At 54.3% G+C, this 24151-nt stretch overlaps 1 protein-coding gene across 1 annotated transcript in view; it reads right to left on the minus strand.

The window, feature by feature from the left end:
• Positions 1–10815: 10815 nt before the first annotated feature.
• LOC140392182 (uncharacterized) overlaps positions 10816–24151 on the minus strand; it is a gene marked incomplete at its 5' end in the record, with an annotated part of 146849 nt that continues 133513 nt past the window's right edge. Inside the window, 4 exon segments of the mRNA XM_072477564.1 lie at positions 10816–12646; positions 15784–15897; positions 15899–15949; positions 21760–21877. Of these exon segments, the coding sequence (XP_072333665.1) occupies positions 11420–12646; positions 15784–15897; positions 15899–15949; positions 21760–21877 (1510 nt within the window).

The following is a 24151-nucleotide window of genomic DNA, read 5'->3' on the forward strand; positions in this document are numbered from 1 at the left end:
CAATCTCTGCTCTCTGCCATGTTCTAAATCCCCCATCTATTCTCCCCGGGACAAACCTATGATTATTCCTTATCGGGGACCGCACCGAGGCACCCGTCCTTCCCCTATGCCGTCTCCACTGCCCCCAAATTTTCAGCGTTGCCACCACCACTGGACTTGTGGTGTATTTCTTCGGGGAGAACGGCAACGGCGCCGTCGCCAATGCTTGTAGGAAATGACGCCATTTCCAGTCTCTTCCACGCCGCTCCCTCCCCTTCTCCCATCCACTTACACACCATTGAGATATTGGCGGCCCAATAATAATCACTTAAGCTCGGCAGTGCCAGTCCCCCCCTATCCTGCTACGCTGCAAAAACCCCCTCCTCACTCTCGGTGTCTTCCCGGCCCACACAAAGCTCATAACACTCTTCTCAATTTTTTTGAAAAAAGCCCTCGTAACCATCACCGGGAGGCACTGGAACACAAAAATAAATCTCAGGAGGACTACCATTTTGACCGCCTGCACCCTGCCCACCAGTGACAGGGGCACCATGTCCCATCTCTTAAAATCCTTCTCCATCTGTTCCACCAATCGTGTTAAATTAAGCCTATGTAGGGTTCCCCAGTTCCTGGCTATCTGGATCCATAAGTACCGGAAATCTCTTGTTACCCTCCTCAGCGGTAAATCATCTGTTCCCCTGCTCTGCTCCCCGGATGCACCACAAACAACTCACTCTTCCCCATATTCAATTTGTACCCCGAAAATTCCCCAAACTCCCTGAGTGTCCACATTATCTCAGGCATCCCCTCCACTGGGTCCGCAACATACAGCAATAGATCATCTGCATACAATGATACCCGGTGTTCTTCTCCTCCCCTGAGTACTCCCCTCTTCCCCCTTTCCCTGGCCTCATTAAAAGTTCTCGTCAAAAGCGGGGCCAGTAGGTCCATGTATTTCCTATAAAATTCCACCGGGAACCCATCTGGTCCCGGGGCCTTCCCCGCCTGCATGCTCCCAATCCCCTTTACCACCTCCTCCACCTCAATCCGTGCTCCCAGTCCCGCCCTCTCCTGCTCCTCCACCTTCGGGAATTCCAGCCGATCTAGGAAATGCATCATTCCCTCCTTCCCTTCCGGGGGCTGAGCCTTATACAGCCTCTCATAGAATGCCTTAAACACCCCGTTCACCCTCTCTGCTCCCCGTTCCATCTCACCTTCCTCATCCCTCACCCCACCTATCTTCCTCGCCGCTCCCCTCTTCCTCAGTTGTTGGGCCAGTAACCGGCTCGCCTTCTCTCCATACTCATACTGCACTCCCTGTGTCCTCCTCCACTGTGCTTCTGCCTTGCCCGTGGTCAGCAGGTCAAATTCCATATGTAGCCTTTGTCTTTCCCTGTACAGTCCCTCCTCCAGAGCCTCTGCATATCGCCTGTCCACCCTCAGAAGTTCTCTCAACAGTCGCTCCCTTTCTTTACTCTCTTGCTTCCCTTTATGGGCCCTTATGGATATCAGTTCCCCTCTAACCACTGCCTTCAACGCCTCCCAGACCACTCCCACCTGAACCTCTCCATTGTCATTAAGCTCCAAGTACCTTTCGATACACCCCCTCACCCTTAGACATATCCCCTCATCCGCCAACAGGCCCATATCCATTCTCCAGAGTGGGTGCTGTTCCTTTTCCTCTCCTACCTCCAGATCTACCCAGTGTGGAGCGTGGTCCGAGATGGCTATGGCCGTGTACTCCGTCCCTGTCACCTTCGGAATCAGTGCCCTTCCTAGGACAAAAAAGTCTATCCGTGAATATACCTTGTGAACATGGGAGAAAAATGAAAACTCCTTACTCCTAGGTCTGATAAATCTCCAGGGGTCTACTCCTCCCATCTGCTCCATGAAGTCCTTAAGCACCTTGGCCGCTGCCGGCCTCCTCCCGGTCTTAGACCTAGACCGGTCCAGCCCTGGATCAAGCACCGTATTGAAGTCTCCCCCCATTACCAGCTTTCCCGCCTCCAGGTCCGGGATACGTCCCAGCATACGCTTCATGAAGTTTACATCATCCCAGTTCGGGGCGTATACGTTCACCAGAACCACCGACTCCCCTTGCAATCTGCCACTCACCATCACATATCTACCCCCACTGTCCGCCACTATGGTCTTTGCCTCAAACAGTACCCGTTTCCCCACTAAAATAGCCACCCCCCTATTCTTCGCATCTAAGCCCGAATGGAACACCTGCCCCACCCATCCTTTACGTAGTCTGACCTGGTCTATCAGTTTCAGGTGTGTCTCCTGCAACATAACCACATCTGCCTTTAAGTTCTTTACGTGTGCGAGTACCCGTGCCCTTTTAATCGGCCCATTCATCCCTCTCACGTTCCACGTGATCAACCAGGTTGGGGGGGCTCTTTACCCCCCCCCCCCCATGTCGACTAGCCATCCCCTTTTCTAACCCAGCTCCTCACCCGGTTCCCACGTACCCGTGTATCCCACCGACGGTGCTCTCCCGCCTCGACCACCCCGCCCCATAACAGCTCCCCCTTCCCCTTAGCAGCAGCAACCCAGTTAACTCCCCCTCCCCCCTCCACTAGATCCCTTTCTAGCGTAGTTGCACCCCCCATGTTGCTCCCAGAAGTCAGCAAACGCTGGCTGACCTCAGCTTCCCCCGTTTGTCCTCGGCCCCTCATTGTGCGAGGCCCCCTCCTTCCTGCGTCCCCGTTCCCGCCACAATTACCATAGCGCGGGAGCAAAGCCCGCGTTTCCCACTCGGCCCCGCCCCGATGGCGCAGTTCCCTTCTCCTTCCCCTTTCCTTCCCACCAGCGCCCACAGTTCCCCATACTCCCCCCCCCTCCCCCCACGAGGGGAAAAGAGAAAAGTTGCAAAATTGAAAAATTGAAAAAATTCCCCCCCCCTTCCCCTTTCTCGTCCCACATAATCATCCCACCACTTTATTACAGAAGCTTTTTCTCTCGCCAGAGTATTCCAGCTTCTCGTCCACAATGAATGTCCACGCCTCTTCTGCCGTCTCAAAGTAGTGGTGCTTCCCTTGGTGTGTGACCACAATCTCGCCGGCTGCAACATTCCAAATTTAACCTTTTTGTGGAGCACTGCCTTGGCCCGGTTGGAACTTGCCCTCCTTCTCGCCACCTCCGCACTCCAATCCTGGTACACGCGGATTACCGCGTTCTCCCACCTGCAGCTCCGAGTTTTCTTCGCCCACCTTAGAACCATCTCTCTGTCATTGTAGCGGTGAAACCTCACCACTATGGCTCGCGGTATTTCTCCTGCCTTTGGTCTTCGCGCCAGAACTCGATAAGCTCCCTCCACCTCCAAGGGGCCCGTCGGGGCCTCCGATCCCATTAGCGAGTGAAGCATCGTGCTCACATATGCCCCGACGTCCGCCCCCTCTGTGCCTTCGGGAAGACCCAAGACTCTTAAATTCTCCCTCCTCGAGTTATTCTCCAGGGCTTCCAACCTCTCCACACACCTTTTATGCAGTGCCTCGTGCGTCTCTGTCTTCACCACCAGGCCTCATTCTTCATCCTCATTCTCCGCAGCCTTTGCCTTCACGACCCGAAGCTCCAACTCCTGGGTCCTCTGCACCTCCTTTAGTCCTTCAATCGCCTGTAGCATCGGGGCCAACACCTCCCTATTCAGCTCTTCCACACAGCGCCGCAGGAACTCTTGTTGCTCCGGGCCCCATACCAAACAGCCACCTTCCGACGCCATCTTGCTTCGAGCTTCCCCTCCTTGCCGCTGCTCCAGTGGATCCACTGCAATCCGGCCGCTATCCTCTCCTTTATCCATATTTATCCGGGGGGATTCCCTCCTATTTCACCACACAATGATTTTGGCCATTAAAAATTGCCGTTGGGGCTCCTAATAAGAGCCCAAAAGTCCGTTTCAATGGGAGGTGCCGAAACGTGCGACTTAGCTGGTCATCACCGCACCCGGAAGCCCAGACCCACCTTTTAACAATAAAGCTTCATTATTCAGTATCCAGTGACTTGCTTTCCACATTTTAAAATCCCAACAAATCATTACTAATCATTTTGAATCCCAAAAGAACCCCTCACTTTTGTTACAATCCCAGTTGGTGTTCTAACTGGACAGGAAGATCCCAGAATGGTATTGGTAAATTATCACTAGTGCATTTGCAATTTCCCTAGCCATCTCTTTTAGCACTCTGGGATGCATTCCATCAGGGCCAGGAGACTTGTCTACCTTTAGCCCCATTAGCTTGCCCATCACAACCTCATTGGTGATAACAATCCTCTCAAGGTCCTCACCTGTTCCTCAGCCATTTCCTCATCTCCCATTATTAAATCTCCCTTCTCATCCTCTAAAGGACCAATATTTACCTTAGCTACTCTTTTTTGTTTTATATATTTGTAGAAACTTTTACTATCTGTTTTTATATTCTGAACAAGTTTACTCTCATAATCTATCTTACTCTTCTTTATAGCTTTTTTAGTAGCTTTCTGTTGCCCCCTAAAGATTTCCCAGTCCTCTAGTCTCCCACTAATCGTTGCCACTTTGTATGCTTTTTCCTTCAATTTGATACTCTCCCTTATTTCCTGAGATATCCACGGTTGATTTTCCCTCTTTTTACCGTCCTTCCTTTTTGTTGGTATAAACCTTTACTGAGCACTGTGAAAAATCACTTGGAAGGTTCTCCACTGTTCCTCAACTGATTCACCATAAAGTCTTTGCTCCCAGTCTACCTTAGCTAGTTCTTCTCTCATCCCATTGTAATCTCCTTTGTTGAAGCACAAAACACTAGTGTTTGATTTTACCTTCTCACCCTCCATCTGTATTTTAAATTCCATCATATTGTGATCGCTCCTTCCGAGAGGATCCCTAACTATGAGATCCTGAATCAATCCTGTCTCATTACACAGGACCAGATCTAGGACCGCTTGTTCCCTCGTAGGTTCCATTACATACTGTTCGAGGAAACTATCGCGGATACATTCTATAAACTCCTCCTCAAGGCTGCCTTGACTGACCTGGTTAAACCAATCGACATGTAGATTAAAATCCCCCATGATAACTGCTGTACCATTTCTACATGCATCAGTTATTTCTTTGTTTATTGCCTGCCCCACCATAATGTTACTATTTGGTGGCCGATAGACTACTCCTATCAGTGACTTTTTCGCCTTACTATTCCTGATTTCCACCCAAATGGATTCAACCTTATCCTCCATAGCACCGATGTCATCCCTTCCTGTTGCCCGGATGTCATCCTTAAATAACAGAGCTACACCACCTCCCTTACCATCCACTCTGTCCTTCCGAATAGTTTGATATCCTCGGATATTTAACTCCCAGTCGTGACCATCCTTTAACCATGTTTCAGTAATGGCCACTAAATCATAGTCATTCACGATGATTTGTGCCATCAACTCATTTACCTTATTCCGAATACTCCGAGCATTCAGGTAAAGTACACTTATGTTGGCTTTTTTACCTCTGTTCTGAATCTTAACACCTCAATCAGTAACCTCTCCGAAGTTATATTTCCTCTTCACCTTTCTCCTAATTTTCCTTGTCGTCGAACCCACATCTTCCTGTAACAACCTGCCGCGTCGCTTACCATTAATGTTTTCACTTCCCGTTTTATTCCTTTTAGTATTCCTGGTCCTATTCACTGAGGTCCCCTCAGTCACTGTACCTTGTACTGTCGCCCTTTTTGACTTTTGACTATGGCTTCTCTGCCTTACACTTTCCCCCTTACTGCCTTTTGTTTCTATCCCTGTTTTACTACCTTCCAACGTCCTGCATCGGTTCCCATCCCCCTGCCACATTAGTTTAAACTCTCCCTAACAGCTCTAGCAAACACCCCCCCTAGGACATCGGTTCCAGTCCTACCCAGGTGCAGACCGTCCGGTTTGTACTGGTCCCACCTCCCCCAGAATCGGTTCCAATGTCCCAGGAATTTGAATCCCTCCCGCTTGCACCAACTCTCGAGCCACGCATTCATCCTCTCTATCCTGACATTCCTACTCTGACTAGCTCGTGGCACTGGTAGCAATCCTGAGATTACTACCTTTGAGGTCCGACTTTTTAGTTTAACTCCTAACTCCCTAAATTCAGCTTGTAGGACCTCGTCCCGTTTTTTTACCTATATCGTTGGTGCCTATGTGCACCACGACAGCTGGCTGTTCACCCTCCCCTCCCCCCCCACCCCCAGAATGTCCTGCAGCCGCTCCGAGACATCCTTGACCCTTGCACCAGGGAGGCAACATACCATCCTGGAGTCTCGCTTGCGTCCGCAGAACCGCCTGTCTATTCCCCTTACAATTGAGTCCCCTATCACTATAGCCCTGCCATTCTTCTTCCTGCCCAGCTGTGCAGCAGAGCCAGCCACGGTGCCATGAACCTGGCTGCTGCTGCCTTCCCCTGGTGAGCCATCTCCCTCAACAGTATCCAAAGCGGTATATCTGCTTTGCAGGGAGAGGGGTCACTGATGTCCTTGGCGATGCAGGGACCGAGGGAATTGTTGTGCACCCGATATTGCTGTGGGAAATTTATCCTGACTTCTAATGATGGTTGTGGTCCTGTCCAGCGTGGGAGGGTGTGCACCGTTTAGTCATGTCATTGTGACCTTACCCTCTTTCACCTTCAGTTCTTGAGAGCGTTCAGTTTGTGCCAAGCCGGTTACGATGTCATTCTCCTCTTCAATTCTATGAATGTTCAGACGCTTTTCATTTCTTCTATTGTATGATATTATTTTGTCATTATTTTTGTTGCATTAATTGTAAAAAAAATTTAAAATCTAGCAACAATATATAGTTAAAAAAGACGCCACCCTAGCCCAGGGAATCTTCTTTCAAACAATGCTTTCTCTGAACTATTTTCAGCAAGGATCTACTTCCAGGATTTCCAACTCACCTTTCAGTATTCCTTTGTCTTGAATAGCCATGTGTTTTCAAGCTTCCACACAAACTCTCAGAGATCCAGCCAACAATTGCTTCACAATGGCTTTAACTATTGCTTCTAGGCTGTCTTCAGGTCACCAACCAGTGGATTGCTTCCGATATCTGGCATCTGTCTCGCCAACCTCATCAGGTCTGCACTTTTCAGCGCAGTCTTTAGCTTCAATGGACATGACCCTTGTTCAGTTTCCAGACCCTTTGCCCCTTTAACTTCAATTTTCCTGAAACTTCTCTTTTCATTCCCTGGTTTCTAGAACGGTCTGTTCTTTAGTTTCTGGAACTTGCTTTCTTCCTGTTACCCTCTCGTTCTTCTTGTTTCTGGCAGAGTTGTGAGAGCTGAGCAGTCGCTAGCTTCCTAGCCCCCAACTGTCTTGGGTCCAGTTAAAACTAAACTCAAAAATCCTTCCTTCACCTAAAGGTGGGCCCTGGTTGCTAAGCAACAGCTCAATCCTTCTCTAAGCCCATGTTTGATTTTCACCTTGTAAACTCTCTAAGCACAATGCAGACACAGTTGGAACTGGAGCCAAAGACACAAGCACTTTCGTTTAACATGAATCTAATTAGACTTTTATCCTTTCTTACGCAGGAACACTAAATTAAACTCACTTAAATCTATTCTTTATCTCGAATATCCAACAATACGAACAAGGATTACCTAAAACTGATTCTGCTTCCTGACAACACTTTCCTTATTGATGTTTGGTCTTTGCAGGTTTTCCGTCTTTAACCCCATTAAACCAGTCACACTTCATCCGCTTCTTTTCCCGTATTTACAATATGACAGTGATATTCCAAAAACAAGAAATATGGGGCGAGATTCTCCGACCCCCCCGCCGGGTCGGAGAATCGCTGGGGGCTGCCGTGAATCCCGCCCCCGCCAGTTGCCGAAGTCTCCAGCACTGGATATTCGGCGGGGGCGGGAATCGCGCCGCGCGGGTTGGCGGCCCCCCCCCCCCCGCGATTCTCCGGCCCAGATGGGCCGAAGTCCCGCTGCTAAAATGCCTGTCCCGCCGGTGTAGATTAAACCACCTACCTTACCGGCGGGACAAGGCGGCGCGGGCGGGCTCCGGGGTCCTGGGGGGGGGGGGGCGCGGGGCGATCTGGCCCCGGGGGGTGCCCCCACGGTGGCCTGGCCCGCGATCGGGGCCCACCGATCCGCGGGCGGGCCTGTGCCGTGGGGGCACTCTTTTCCTTCCGCCTTCGCCATGGTCTCCGCCATGGCGGAGGCAGAAGAGACTCCTTCCAATGCGCATGCGCGGGAATGCCGTGAGCGGCCGCTGACCCTCCCGTGCATGCGCCGCCTGGAGATGTAATATTCGTGCCAGCTGGCGAGGCGGAAATCAGTCTGGCGCCGGCCTAGCCCCTTGAGGCTGGGGCTCGGCCCCCAAAAAGATGCAGAGCATTCCGCACCTTTGGGGCGGCGCGATGCCCGACTGATTTGCGCCGTTTTGGGTGCCAGTCGGCGGACATCGCGCCGATACCGGAGACTTTCGCCCATGAAAACTCTGTTTTCCTGACAATGACCGGGGGCGTCATTCTCCGCCGGCGGGAGTATCCGTTTTGCCGGCGCTCGGGGGTTTCCCGACGGTGTGGGGCTGCCCCACAATGGGAAACCCCATTGACCGGCTGGCGTAACGGAGCATCCCGCCGGCGGGTCGGGGCAGAAATGTGGCGGGGCGGGATGGAGAATTTCGCCCCTGATATTACCCCAACCCCTTGCACTTTGGGGACAATTCTCCCATCGGGAGACTAAGTCCCGACGCCGGAGTGAAAACCGCAGTGTTTCACTCCGGCGTCGGAGGCCACTCCCAGCCCCCTATTCTCCCGCCCCCGGGGGGAATTTACGCGCGCCGGGCCTTGGCGTCGCGTAAAAGCGGCGGCGTGTAAATGACGTCACCCGCGCGTGCGCGGTTGCCGTCCTCCCCGAGGCCGCCCCGCAAGAAGATGGCGGATGGATCTTGCGGGGCAGCGGAGGAAAGGAGGTCCTCCCTCAGGGAGGCCGCCCCGGTGCAGGAACCCCCCTCCCCCCCACCCCACAGGCCGCCCCCCCCCTAGCATTCCCGCGCTGTTCCCGCCGGCAGCGACCAGGTGTGGACGGCGCCGGCGGGAGGCCATCGTGTTGGGCAGGCCGCTTGGCCCATCCGGGCCGGAGAATCGCCACTCGCCCGTTATAAACGGTGAGTGGCGATTCTCCCAGCGGCCAGCCGGGATTCTCGCCGCGCCGGTTTGGCGGGGGTGAGAGAATCACGTGCGGGTGCCGGGGCAACGTGGCGGGACTCGAGCGATGCCCCGGCGATTCTCCCACCCGGCATGGGGGGGCGGGGGGGGAGGGGAGAATTCCGCCCTTTAATTTCACACACTAACCTCTGACGTGGGACTTTATCAAAAGCTTCCTGAAAATCCAAATACACCATTCACTGGTTCTCCCTTATCTATTCTAATCACACCCTTAGAAAGCTCTTGTAGGTTTGTCAAATGCGATTTCCCTTTCAGAAACCCATGTTGAATTTGTCTAATCCCGTAGATATTTTCAAAGTGTCCTATTATCACATCCTTTATAATAAACTCCAGCATTTTCCCTGCTGCTGATATGTTAACCGGTCTGTAATTCCCTGTTTTCTCTCTCCCTCCTTTTCTAAATAGCGGGGTTACATTTTCCACCCTCCAATCTGCTGGGACTGTTCCAGAATCTACAGAATTTTGGAAGATGAGAAGAAACACATCCACTATTTCCATGTCAACCTCCTTTAGTACCCTGGGATGTAGACGATCAGGGGCGAAATTCTCCAGAAACGGCGCGATGTCCGCCGACTGCCGCCCAAAACAGCGCAAATCAGACGGGCATCGCGCCGCCCCAAAGGTGCGGAATGCTCCGCATCTTTGGGGGCCGAGCCCCAACATTGAGGGGCTAGGCCGACGCCGGATGAATTTCCGCCCCGCCAGCTGGCGGAAACGGCCTTTGGTGCCCCGCCAGCTGGCACGGAAATGACATCTCCAGGCGGCCCATGCGCGGGAGCGTCAGCGGCCGCTCACGGCATCCCCGCGCATGCGCAGTGGAAGGAGTCTCTTCTGCCTCCGCCATGGTGGAGACCGTGGCGAAGGCAGAAGGGAAAGAGTGACCCCACGGCACAGGCCCGCCCACGGATTGGTGGGCCCCGATCGCGGGCCAGGCCACCGTGGGGGCACCCCCCGGGGCCAGATCGCCCCGCGCCCCCCCCCAGGACCCCGGAGCCAGCCCGCGCCCCCTTGTCCCGCCGGTAAGGTGATTTAATTTACGCCGGTGGGACAAACATTTTAGCGGCGGGACTTCGGCCCATCCGGGCCGGAGAATCGAGCGGGGGGGGGCCCGCCAACCGGCGCGGCGCGATTCCCGCCCCCGCCAAATATCGGGTGCCGGAGACTTCGGCAACCGGCGGGGGCGGGATTCACGCCAGCCCCCGGCGATTCTCCGACCCGGCAGGGGGGGTCGGAGAATCTCGCCCCAGGTCCTGGGGATTGATCAGCTTTCAGTCCCATTCATTTCCCAGCCACTATTTTTCTATTAATACTAATTTCCCTCAATCCCTCCTCCTCACTAGCCCCTTGGTTCCTTCGCATTTCTGTGAAGTTATTTGTGTCTTCCTCTGTGAAGACAGAACTAAAATAGTTGTTTAATTGTTCTGCCATTTCCTTGTTCCCGATTATACATTCGGAGAATCTCCCGGGAGAGTCCACTGGAGTCTGTTTTACCCCCGACACCCACAATAGGGGGCAGTTTGGAGACCACACTAACTGGCCTGACACCAGGGAGCACAGCATGAAGACACATTGGCAAAGCGGGGAGTCAGTGAGGTGCTCATTGCAGTCGCTCAAATCCCCGATTCCCTGACACCTCCTGGTGACATTTTAAATGTATATATATTATATAATTACAAAATTCATTCCATGTCCACAGAATTGTCAAAAATATTATACATTTTAATATTATAAAACTTTGACTTTCCCTCAAGAGGTGAATGGTGGTTCTCTGAAAGAGGATGGTTATCCTGTAATTATTAACTGGGTCCTCTTCAAACCTTCTTTTCTTCAATCAGTCAATGATTAGGAGTTTAGACTTCATTTCCAGTTCCTCACTCACTGCTCATATGACACAGAACACAAACCCATCTCATTGCCCACCTCTGTCTTCAACAGATTTCCAAAAATCCCTCTGCCTTAGCCCAAACAAAGGATCATCTCAAGGTGGAGGATCAACATTTTAAGCCGCTTATTCTCAGGAGGGAGAATCACCCCACAGGCTGTTCACCCAAAGTCTTCCTCACTCTTCAATAAGCCTCATTCCTCCAACCTTGAAACATTGAGGGCAGTTCAGAAGCTTGATGCAACTCAAGTTATCTGCTTATCGGAGTTGGCTGAGACACCATGAAACTTTTATCTTAATTCCTGGTCAGAATTAGGATGGTAAATCCCTGGACATTAACAAACAGCGAGACCGCCTGATACCGCATGGGTATGGCTGCATTCTTCATGGCGCCTCACTCCCATGGTCAGTCCCTGGCTGTTCCACAGGGATGGCACTCAGTGAGTTTTTACATTTGGTTGATTTGTTGTCACTGAAAAGTTTATAAAAGTTAGCCAGGATATTTGTGTTCTCTGCAGGGGCTGCTGGGGCCGGCTGTGTCTCTTCTGCTGCACTCTCCCCAGCTGGAGGCTTGATGGGTTTTTTGTTGAAGAAATTGGGGAACCTCCAAGAGGCTGACTCTTCCTTCTTTGCCTCTTCCTTTAGGGTCTTGTGGGCTGCAAGAGGCTTCACTGCTTTGAATGATATGGAGGGTTTCCTCAGAGCTGGAGATGAAAGTACTTTCTCAACTGAAAAACCTCGAGTGATGGAGCGTTTTCTGCGCGCTGAGACTTTCTCTCCAGGGGCAGGGGTTGTAGATGCTGCAAATGATTTTTCACCAGAATGTGACCAGGGTCTGGGCAATGTTTTCAAAGTGATTTTGTCTGGAATATTTGCAAGCTGCTCATTGCTCTGTTTTCCTAAATCAAGGAGAGAATCTTCTGGAAAATGAGTTTGGCTTTTATTTGCCGAGTTTTCAGTTAATTGCGAGTGAGCGATCGGGATGTTGGGGACACCGGTTTCTGTCGAACTTTCCGGGCGTGTGTGAGGGTTTTTCCGATGTTGCTGAGGAATGTTGCTGACGGTGTGCCGCCGAGGCAGTTGCTGCTGCTTCTTTCGGGGACTAGCAGGGTGCTCAGACTTTGCACCGTTAGTTTCTGCCTCTTTCTGCTGCTCCTGACCAACAATCACACTGTTTCCACCGTCAACTGACCCTGAACTTAGCCTCACTGACTCGCTGGACTCCTCCGAGATTCGCGAACTCTGTGCAAACGCCATGTGTTTGCGGAGCTGCTGGCAGTTCCCATGTCCAACCTGAAAATTCAACACCTTCTCGGACACTTCCCGTAACCGCTTCACATCCTCCTGTGTCGGCGATGAGCTCTGCCTGCTGTTCCCATCACTTCCTCGAATCTGTTTCAGTGACTGGCTCCTGGCAATTGAACCAAGGCCCTGTCTCAAACTCTTCGGTCGCAAAGAGTTTTTATAATTATTCAGGAGCAGAAACTCCAGGTCAACTCCACTTAAATCCTTCTCCATATGGGAACAGCTGGCAATCGAGATTCGTTTTGCTTTCTTCCCGTCCTCTATTGCTTGACGTTTAATCTCCAACAACACACGCTGTCTGTTCTCCTGAAACAAGAGAGTGAGAGAGAGTGAGAGAGAGAGACAGACAGAGAGAGACAGAGAGAGGGAGAGACAGAGACAGAGAGAGACAGAGAGAGAGACAGAGAGAGATACAGAGAGAGAGAGACAGAGAGAGGGACAGAGAGAGGGAGAGACAGAGACAGAGACACAGAGAGAGACAGAGAGAGATACAGAGAGAGAGAGACAGAGACAGGGAGAGAGACAGAGAGAGAGAGAGACAGAGAGAGACAGAGAGAGAGAGACACAGAGAGAGACAGAGAGAGAGAGTGAGAGAGAGAGACAGAGAGAGAGAGGGAGAGAGAGAGACAGAGAGAGTGAGGCAGAGAGAGTGAGACAGAGAGCGCGAGAGAGAGAGACAGATAGAGAGACAGAGAGAGAGAAACAGAGAGAGAGAGAGAGACAGAGAGAGAGACAGAGAGAGAGAGAGAGACAGAGAGACCGAGAGAGAGAGACAGAGAGAGAGAGAGAGACAGAGAGAGACAGACAGACAGAGAGAGAGAGACAGAGACAGACAGACAGACAGAGACCAGGGGAGAGAGAGAGACAGGGGGAGAGAGAGTGACGGGGAGAGAGAGAGAGACAGGGGGAGTGAGAGAGAGAGAGAAACAGGGGGAGAGAGAGAGACGGGGAGAGAGAGAGAGAGAGACGGGGGAGAGAGAGATCGCCCATCCCTAACTGCATCGAGTTGAGGGGCTTGCTCCATCATTTCAGGGGTAATTAAGAGACCCCACATTGCTGTGGGTCTGGAGTCACATGTCGGCCAGACCGGGTAAGGACGGCAGATTTCCTTCCCTAAAGGACGTTAGTTGCCCAGGTGGGTTTTTACGATAATCGACAATGGTTTCATGGTCATCGTTACTGAGACAAGCTTTAATTTCCAGCTTTATCTAATTGTATTTAAATGGTGTGATTTGGCCCCATGTCCCCATATCCTGGGTTGCTCGTCCTGTGACATTACCAGCCGGTATTGTCTCCCTCTTTTCCTGTGATTCAAATACTTATCCAAATTCTCCGTCATGAATATATTTATTTTATTTGTTTACGGGACGTATGTGTCGCTGGTTAGGCCCAGCATTTATTGTCCATCCCTAATTGCCCTTGGGGAGGTGGTGGTGAGCTGCTTCTTAATTTCATAGAATTTACAGTGCACAAAGGAGGCCATTCGGCCCATCCAGTCTGCACCGGCCCTTGGAAAGAGCACCCTACCCAACCCCACGCCTCCACCCCATCCCCGTAACCCCCCCCCTAACCTTTTTGGACACTAAGGGCAATTTAGTGCGACCAATCTCCCTAACCTGCACATCTTTGGACTATGGGGAGGAAACCGGGGCACTCGGAGGAAACCCACGCACACACGGGGAGAACGTGCAGACTCCGCACAGGCAGTGACCCAGCGGGGAATCGAACCTGGGACCCTGGAGCTGTGAAGCCACAGTGCTAACCACTGTGCTACTGTCTTGAACTGCTGCAGTCCTTAAGGTGAAGGTACACCTACTGTGCTGTTAGTGAGTGAGTTCCAGGATGTGCCCCAGCGACAGTGAAGGAACGGCGATATATTTCCCAGTCAGGGGGGTGAGTGACTCGGAGGGGAACCTCCAGGTGGTGGGGTTCCCAGGTATCTGCTGCTCTTGTCCTTCTAGATTGTAGCGGTCGTGGGTTTGGAAGGTGCTGTCTGAGGAACCTTGGTGAGTTACTGCAGTGCACCTTGTAGATGGTACACACGGGCTGCTACACTGCATTGGTGGTGGAGGGTTTGAATGTTTGTGGAAGGGGGAGCAATCAAGCGGGGCTGCTTTGTCCTGGATGGTGTTGAGCTTCTCGAGGGTTGTTGGAGCTGCTCTCATCCAGGCAAGTGGAGAGTTTTCCATCACACTCCTGACTTGTGCTTGTAGATGGTGGACAGGCTCTGGGGGGGTCAGGAGGTGAGTTACTCGCTGTAGGATTCCAAGCCTTTGACCTGCCCTGGTAGCCACAGTATTAATGTGGCTGGGTCCAGTTCAGTTTCTGATCAATGGTAACCCCCAGAATGTTGATTGTGGGGATTCAGCGATGGTGATGCCAATGAATGTCAAGGGGCGGTGGTTAGATCCTCTCTTGTAGGAGACGGTCATTGCCCGGGGGTTGTGTGGCGTGAATGTAACTTGCCGCTTGTCAGCCCAAGCCTGGATTGGTCTCTTCTTCAACCCTAACCCAGTACCCCACCCTCCACTCATCCAACTCTCCTCCCTCTCTCCCCCTCCCGCTCTCCCTCTCTCCCCTCTCTCTCCCCCTCATGCTCTCCCTCTCTCCCCCTCCCTCTCTCCCCCTCCCGCTCTCCCTCTCTCCCCTCCCGCTCTCTCTCACCCTCCCGCTCTCCCTCTCTCCCCCTCCCGCTCTCCCTCTCTCGCTCTCCCCTCTCTCCCCCTCCTGCTCTCCTCTCTCTGTCCCTCTCTCCCTCTCTCCCCCTCCCTGTCCCTCTCTCCCTCCTCCCCCTCCCTCTCCCTCACCCTCCCACTCTCCCCCCTCCCACTCTCCCCCTCCCCCCTCCCTCTCTCCCCTCCCTCTCCCCCTCCACTCTCCCCCTCCCACTCTCCCCCTCCCACTCTCCCCCTCCCACTCTCCCCTCCCACTCTCCCCCCTCCCACTCTCCCTCTCCCCCTCCACTCTCCCCCTCTCCCCCTCCCACTCTCCCCCTCCCACTCTCCCCCTCCCACTCTCCCTCTCCCCCTCCCACTCTCCCCCTCCCTGTCTCCCCCTCCCACGCTCCCACTCTCCCCCTCCCACTCACCCCTCTCCCCCTCTCCCTCTCCCCCTCCCACTCTCCCCTCCCACTCTCCCTCTCCCCCTCCCACTCTCCCTCTCCCCCTCCCACTCTCCCCCTCCCTCTCTCCCCCTCCCACTCTCCCTCTCCCCCTCCCGCTCTCCCTCTCCCCCTCCCTCTCTCCCCCTCCCGCTCTCCCTCTCTCCCCCTCCCGCTCTCCCTCTCTCCCTGTCCTCTCTCCCTCTCTCCCCCTCCCTCTCCCCCTCCCTCTCTCCCCCTCCCACTCTCCCCTCCCACTCTCCCCTCCCGCTCTCCCTCTCCCGCTCTCCCACTCTCCCCATCCCTCCTCCCCCTCCCCTCCCCCTCGCCCTCCCCCCCTTACCTCAGTTGCCGTGATGAATTTCTCTCCGAAGCTTTTGAAGATGGTGCAACAATCCTCCAGTTTAAATTTCTCCTCCTCCTCACAGAAATACTCAGCACGTTCCCGGCTCACGGTCCTGGAGCTCCGCCATCGACCTCTGGACCTCCTCCAACTCCACCTCTGCCCTCTGCCGCGTAAAAACACATCGTTCATTATAAACCAGGAAACTCGGATGCTGACCCCTGACCTTGAGTGAGAGAACTGACCCACTGATCCCGACCCTGACACAGCAGTGACCCCTGACCTTGAGTGGGAGAAACTGACCGCTGACCTAAATGTAGCAGTGACCCCTGACCTTGAGTGGGATGTTGCTAACTTTTACCTTCGTTCAATTGCTCTGTTTTATTACCTTTGCTCTCGAGTCGCCAGGTATCTTTCTGATAGCGCCACGAGGTTCAAGTCCGAGTAATGATCAATAATCCAATACACCGATTAGTAAGATTCAAATCAAAGCACATTTATTATACACTGTAATCGCTACTCATGCACAAATTCTACGTTTAAGCTACTTCTACAGCTAACAGGCCTATACTTAACTTTGACTGGCCCACCAGGTCAGGGGAACAAATGGGCCTTTCGTTCGGGTTCTGAGTCTGTGGGATTCGAATTTGGTACAGATTGGTAGCTAGGAGCACCTATCTCGTAGCGAGCGTTGGAGTAAGACTTACTGGATATCGGTGGCGGCTGGACTGGTCACTGTCAAGGGTTGGTTCGCGTTGCTGAGTGACCCGGTCAAGAAGAGCGATTTGAACTTGGGCTTGATTCTTATCGTCCCCAGGGGCTTCCCGCCTTTCGGGGCGGACCCTGTACCTGGTCCCAAGTGATTGGACTTTGTCCCAATCGCTTGGTTCGATTTTCTCCAATGCTGGAGCGGTTCCCTGATCGATGGGCGGTCCCTGAGGTGGCTCGTTCACCTCCCTTTGGTGTCGGCTCCTGCTGGCGCCGAAGAGTCTGGTTTTGCTTTGTGTCTAAATGTTGCTTATTGTTCCCGGGGGATTGCTCATTAATGTGCAGATGGCTGGTGTTTTGTTATGCTGATGGTTGCTGGTATCGATCTTGTCTGGCCTTTCCAGAGGTAAATACACAGCCACCTGCAGCTGCTCGTTTGTGTCCTGTTGGCTGACTTTCCCATCAGCCTTTGCCGTTCGCCATTTGAATCGGGAGTTGGCCATTTTAAGTGGCTACAGGGAGAACTGACCCTGACACAGCAGTGACCTCTGACCTTGAGTGGGAGAACTGACCCGCTACCCCTGACCCGACACAGCGACCCCTGACCTGACCTCTGGTCCTGACCCTCACAGGGAGCACGGCCTCTGACCCTGACAGGAGGCGCTGACTGACCTCTGGCACCAACTACCTCAACCCTCAAGCTGACTGTGGTATTATCAGGTATTGCAGTACCCGTGAGGCTGAAGATCATTGGTTAAACCTAGCAGCTTACCATTGGCTGTTTGGTATGTAGCTCCGCCCTGACAGGCGGGGTATAAGAACAGGTGCCGTCCCAGCAGCCCTCATTCTGTACCGAAGCTGCTGGGGAACAGTTCTAGTCTATTAAAGCCTTCGGTTATGTTACTACCTTGTTTTAATAGTAATTGATCGTGCATCAATTTAATAGACTACTCTTAAGCTGAAAGGATGGATCTCTGAATCAAGCCGGAGTGTCTACAACTCAGCCCCCACACGGAGAACTCGGCGGCGATATTTAAGCACTGGCTGGCGTGCTTTAAAGGCTACCTCGAGACGGCCGGAGGCACCCCCTCAGGAGAACAGAAACTGCATCTTCTGCACTCGAGAGTAAGCCCTGGAATCTTCACCCTCATCGAGGAGGCGGAGGACTTCGATGCTGCGATACTGTTAAAAGGACATTAATATCCGCCCTGTAAATCAGGTCTATGCTCGTCACCTGCTTGCAACAAGACGGCAAAGCCCCGGGGAATCGTTGGAGGAGTTCTACTGTGCGCTACTGGTGATGGGCAGAAACTGTGGCTGCCCGCAAGTTTCGGGGAGCAAGCAGACGGAACACCTACTCCGGGATGCCTTCGTAGCAGGTATGAGCTCCTCAGAGATCCGCCAGCGGCTCTTAGGAAAAGACACCCTGGGACTTAGAGAGGCACGGGCCCTGGCACGGTCCATGGCGTTGCCTCCAGAAACGCGCAGTCCTATGCGCCTGACCGTGCGGCGGCCCCCCTGGGCTACGTGACATCCCGCAGCGGCAGCCCCACTGACCCTCCCCGTGCCCCCGCAGGCCTGCGCTGTAAGACGGCCCGCTAGCTCCGTCGGGACCCGCTGTTTCTTCTGCGGGCAGGTGAAGCATCTCCGCACGCGCTGCCCGGCCCGCACCTCCACCTGCAAAGGGTGCGGCAAGAAGGGCCATTTTGTGAGGGTCTGCCAGGCACGAGCCGTGGCCGCGGTCTCCAGTGGCAACTCCGGACCGCCACGGCAACCCCCCTTCAGGCCCCGACCGGCCAGCATTCACCGCCACCCCCCCTATCCTGGGGCCACGTGCGGCCCACGGACGCGGCCATCTTGTTCATCGGACACCGCGCTGGACGGATGGGCGCCGCTATTTTGTCCATCCCCGACCACCATGTACGACCCATGGGAGACGCCATCTTGGATGGGGCCCCAGGCCCCCAGCACGGCCGTCTACACGCTGCCCGATCAGAACTCGCAACTGCTTCATCTGGCCTCGGTGACACTGGACCAAAGTCGACCTCGGACACTCGCAACAGCAACAACGACGGTTTTCATCAACGGCCACGAGACGTCTTGCCTGATCGACTCCGGGAGCACGGAAAGCTTTGTTCACCCCGACACGGTAAGGCGCTGTTCACTTGTTACCCACCCTGTAAACCAAAGGATCTCCCTGGCTCCGGGTCACACTCGGTGGAGATAAAGGGGTTCTGCCTAGCGAACCTCACTGTCAAAGGCAGGAGATTCAACAATTTCCGCCTGTACGTCCTGCCGCACCTTTGCGCGGCTACCCTCCTGGGGCTGGATTTCCAATGTAACTTGCAAAGCCTGACCTTTAAATTCGGCGGCCCTATACCTCCCCTTACTGTCTGCGGCCTCGCTACCCTAAAGGTCGACCCGCCTTCCCTGTTTGCGAACCTCACCCCGGATTGCAAGCCCGTCGCCACCAGGAGCAGACAGTACAGTGCCCAGGACCGGACCTTCAACAGGCCAAAGGTCCAAAGGCTGCTAGGGGAAGGGGTCATCGAAGCGAGCAACAGTCCCTGGAGAGCTCAAGTAGTGGTGGTCAAGACCGGGGAGAAGCATAGGATGGTCATGGACTACAGCCAGACCATCAACAGGTTTACGCAGCTGGACGCGTACCCTCTCCCCCGCATAGCCGACCTGGTGAACAGGATCGCAGAATACAAGGTCTTCTCCACGGTGGATCTCAAGTCCGCTTACCATCAACTACCCCTCCGTAATAGTGACCGCAGGTACACTGCCTTCGAAGCAGATGGGCGGCTCTATCAATTTTTAAGGGTTCCCTTTGGTGTCACTAATGGGGTCTCGGTCTTCCAACGCGAGATGGACCGAATGGTTGACCGGTACGGCTTACGCGCAACGTTCCCGTATCTGGATAACGTCACCATCTGCGGCCATGACCAGCAGGACCACGACACCAACCTCCGGAAATTTATCCAGACCGCTAAAATCCTTAACTTAACGTACAATAAGGATAAATGCGTGTTTAGCACGACCGTCCAGCCATTCTAGGCTACGTAGTGCGAAATGGAGTTATAGGCCCCGACCCTGAGCGCATGCGCCCCCTTATGGAGTTCCCCCTCCCTCACTGCCCCAAGGCCCTGAAACACTGCCTAGGGTTTTTCAGTTACTACGCCCAGTGGGTCCCTAACTACGCAGACAAAGCCCGACCCCTAATCCAGTCCACAACCTTCCCCCTGTCGACGGAGGCCCGCCAGGCCTTCTGCCGCATCAAAGCAGACATTGCAAAGGCCACGATGCGCACCATAGACGAGTCCCTCCCCTTCCAGGTCGAGAGCGATGCGTCCGACGTAGCTCTGGCGGCCACTCTCAACCAAGCGGGCAGGCCCGTGGCTTTCTTCTCCCGTACCCTCCATGCTTCCGAAATTCGCCATTCCTCGGTCGAAAAAGAGGCCCAGGCCTTAGTAGAAGCTGTGAGACATTGGAGGCATTACCTGGCCAGCAGGAGATTCACTCTCCTCACGGACGAACGGTCGGTCGCCTTCATGTTCGATAATGCACAGCGGGGCAAGATTAAAAACGACAAGATCTTGCGGTGGAGGATAGAACTCTCCACCTTCAGCTACGAGATCTTGTATCGTCCCGGGAAGCTAAACGAGCCTCCTGATGCCCTATCCCGCGGCACATGTGCCACCACACAGTGGACCGCCTCCGAGCCCTCCACGAGGACCTCTGCCACCCGGGGTCACTCGTTTCTTTCATTTCATTAAGACCCGCAACCTGTCACCAGGACTGCCAAATCTGCGCGGAGTGCAAACTGCACTTCTACTGGCCAGAGAGAGCGCACCTGATAAAGGCTTCCCGTCCCTTTGAACGCCTCAGCATGGACTTCAAAGGCCCCCTCCCCTCCACCACCGACCGCAACACGTATTTCCTGAACGTGATTGACGAGTACTCCCCGGTTCCCATTCGCCATCCCCTGCCCCGACATGACCACAACCACCGTCATCAAGGCCCTCCAGGGTATCTTTACACTGTTCGGTTTCCCCGTGTACATACACAGTGATAGGGGGTCCTCCTTTATGAGCGATGAGCTGCGTCAATTCCTGCTCAACAGGGGCATCGCCTCGAGCAGGACGACCAGTTACAACCCCCGGGGAAACGGACAGGTGGAGAGGGAGGACAGAACGGGCTGGAAGACTGTTCTACTGGCCCTACGGCCCAGGAACCTCCCGGTCTCCCGCTGGCAGGAAGTCCTCCCGGAGGCCTCCACACCATCCGGTCAACTACCAATCAGACACCTCATGAACGTCTCCTTTCCCCAGGAAGTCCTCCTCCGGGACCTCGCTCCCAACCTGGCTAGTGACACCCGGACCCATCCTGCTCCGAAAACACGTGCGGGCGCACAAGTCGGACCCGTTGGTCGAGAGGGTCCACCTGCTGCACGCTAACCCCCAGTACGCCTGCGTGGCGTTCCTGATGGCCGGCAAGATACAGTCTCCCTTTGGGACCTGGCGCCTGTCGGAATCCCTCGCGCACCTGAACCATTAACCCCCCCCCCCCTCCCCCCACAGCACCTCACTGGAGGGTCAGACCTCCCGCCGCCCCTGCCTAGGCCCTCCCACCCACCGACGCCCCCTACAGGTGCACCCCTCTCTTGTCAACCGTTTGCCCCACCAGCGCCGTCTAGGGGTGACGAAGCTGCCATGGACGACGAAGCCACGCTCCCGGAGTCGCAGACGCCCGGACCCCCACCAGAATCACCACCGAAGCCCAGACGATCCAGGAGGACGACCAGGCCACCCGACCGACTGATTGCCTCAGTATAACCGATCTGTAACTGTAAATAAACACTGAATGTACATATCTTCCACGATTGTAAATATTCTCTACAACGCTGTAAGGAGGTATCACGGTGCCTCCATACCTGATCATACCATGTTAAATGCAATTGTAACCACTGGCCACCACCCCCACCGGACTCTTTTTTAACAGGGGGTGAATGTGGTATTATCAGGTATTGCAGTACCCAAGAGGCTGAAGACCATTGGTTAAACCTAGGAGTTTACCATTGGCTGTTTTGGTATGTAGCTCCGCCCTGACAGGCGGGGTATAAGAACTGGTGCCGTCCCAGCAGCCCTCATTCTGTTCCGAAGCTGCTGGGGAATGGTTCTAGTCTATTAAAGCCTTCAGTTATGTTACTACCTCGTTTTAATAGTAATTGATCGTGTATCACTGACCCAGAGAGCCGGCACTAACCTGGATAAAATCTTCCATCTGGTCCCGGACCTCAGGCTGTTTCTCAATGTTTCCTTTCACCAGCTGAAGCTTCACTTTCAGTTTCTCAAACTCACTCTCCAACTCCTGTTTGAATAACCTTCACCAGGACAAAGAAGAGAATAATTACTGTTCCAGTCAACCTCCCTGCAAGGCCCGAGGACCAGTCACTCCTGCAACTTGTGAAAGCTCAGAACCAGAGGACACAGTGATCTGAAGAAAAATATTTTCACCCAGCGAGTGGCTTGGTCCCAGCGAGTGGCTTGGTCCAGCGAGTGGCTTGGGCCCAGCGAGGGTGTTGGTCCCAGCGAGTGGCTTGGGCCCAGCGAGGGTGTTGGGCCCAGCGAGTGGCTTGGGCCCAGCGAGTGGCTTGGTCCCAGCGAGTGGCTTGGTCCCAGCGAGTGGCTTGGGCCCAGCGAGGGTGTTGGGCCCAGCGAGTGGCTTGGGCCCAGCGAGTGGCTTGGGCCCAGCGAGTGGCTTGGTCCCAGCGAGTGGCTTGGGCCCAGCGAGTGGCTTGGGACTGGAACGCACTGGCTGAGAGTGAGGTGGAGGCCGGTTCAGTCGAGACTCTCAAGGCAATTAGACTATTATTTAAAAAGGAAGATGAGCAGGGTCATGGGGAGAAGGCGGGAGAATGGCCGACGATGAATTGTTCATTTGTACACCCGGTGCTAACTCGATGGGCTGAATGGCCTCCTTCTGCTCTGTGATGATTCTGTGAGTTTTAGGAACAACCCCCGTCTACTCATAGTTACCACAGCAATCGGCTGAGGGGGCAGGTCCTGTCATCCCAGTTGTGGGGGGGGGGGATGGAGGTGGGGGGGGGCAGTTAGCAGGGTTGGGATCAGGATATTGACCTCAGACTCCAAGAGGTCAAAGACAGGAAAGTCCCCAAACTGGGAGATGGGCTGAGATTGTGGGAATCACTATAGAAACTGAGTAAATACCCGGGGTGGGAACGGGAGGGACGGGACTGGATAAATACCCGGGGGGGGGATATGGGGGGGGGAACTGGGTAAATACCCGGGGGGGGTGTACGGGAGGGACGGGACTGAGTAAATACCCGGGGGGGGTGTACGGGAGGGATGGGACTGAGTAAATACCCTGGGTAGGTACCGGGGGGGGCGGTAGGAGCAGGAGATGGGCTGGATACATACCCGGGGTGGGAACGGGAGGGACGGGACTGGGAAAATACCGGGGGTGGGTACCAGGGTGGGGGGGACTGGGTAAATACCTGAGGTGGGTATGAGGGGGACTGGGTAAATATCCGGGGGGGGAGATGGGAGGGGGAACTGGGTAAATACCTCGGGTGGGGTCCCTGAGTGTCCAGGATGAACAGGTTAGGGGGGTTATGGGGATAGGGCGAGACTGTGGGCCTCGTTTTTTCAGATGGTCAGTGCAGACTCGATGGGCCGAATGGCCTCCTTCTGCACTGTTGCCGAATCTATGACTCTAACCTAGAGGAGAGAGCGAGGGGAGGACATTGAGCCCGACATCAACAGCACCAACTACCCAACATCACAACAGAGCAGAAGTTAATTATTTGGTGAGAAGTTGCCGTGATGGAGGGTCATCAAGTGGCTGAGAATTAGAAAAAAAACATTCTTCTGCTTCTCTGTATTGTCAGAACAGAAGCCGTTGTCACGGGCGGGTACAATAAAGTTGCATAAATAAAACCAAAGAAAAATTAAGTCAGGGAAGCAAGTGGCAGCCATGGCGGGTCAACTCAATGGTTGGAATGTGTGTCTTGTAACGCGTGGGAAATCGAGGGGATTACCGTGTCCGAGACAACCACACATGCAGGAAGTGCTGCACAAACGTGAGCTCCAGGTTTCAGAGCTCGAGCGTCGGCTGGAGTCACTGAAGCTCATCCGGGAAGCTGAGAGCTACATGGACAGCAAGAGATGTCACATGGCAGCTTCAGGGTCGCGAGGCAGAGCGGGAATGGGTGACCACCAGGCAATCCACGAGAACCAGAAAGGTCGTGCAGGAATCTCCCGGAAAGGCGCTCAGCAATCAGTCTTCTGTTTTGGAAGCTGGTAAAGGTGCCGGCTCTGCAGAGGAGAGCAGTCAGAGCCGGAGGCGGAGGCGGAGGGGGAGGAGGTTGAGGAGGAGGAGGAGGAGGAGGAGGAGGAGGAGGAGGCGGAGGAGGAGGCGGAGGAGGAGGAGAAGGCGGAGGCGGAGGCGGAGGAGGAGGAGGAGGCGGAGGAGGAGGCGGAGGCGGAGGAGGAGGCGGAGGAGAAGGCGGAGGCGGAGGCGGAGGCGAAGGAGGAGGAGGAGGCGGAGGAGGAGGCGGAGGCGGAGGAGGAGGAGGAGGAGGCGGAGGAGGAGGAGGAGGCGGAGGAGGAGGAGGAGGAGGAGGAGGCGGAGGAGG

The sequence above is a fragment of the Scyliorhinus torazame genome, chromosome 15 (assembly GCF_047496885.1).
Source record: "Scyliorhinus torazame isolate Kashiwa2021f chromosome 15, sScyTor2.1, whole genome shotgun sequence".
Classification (NCBI taxonomy): Eukaryota; Metazoa; Chordata; class Chondrichthyes; order Carcharhiniformes; family Scyliorhinidae; genus Scyliorhinus; species Scyliorhinus torazame.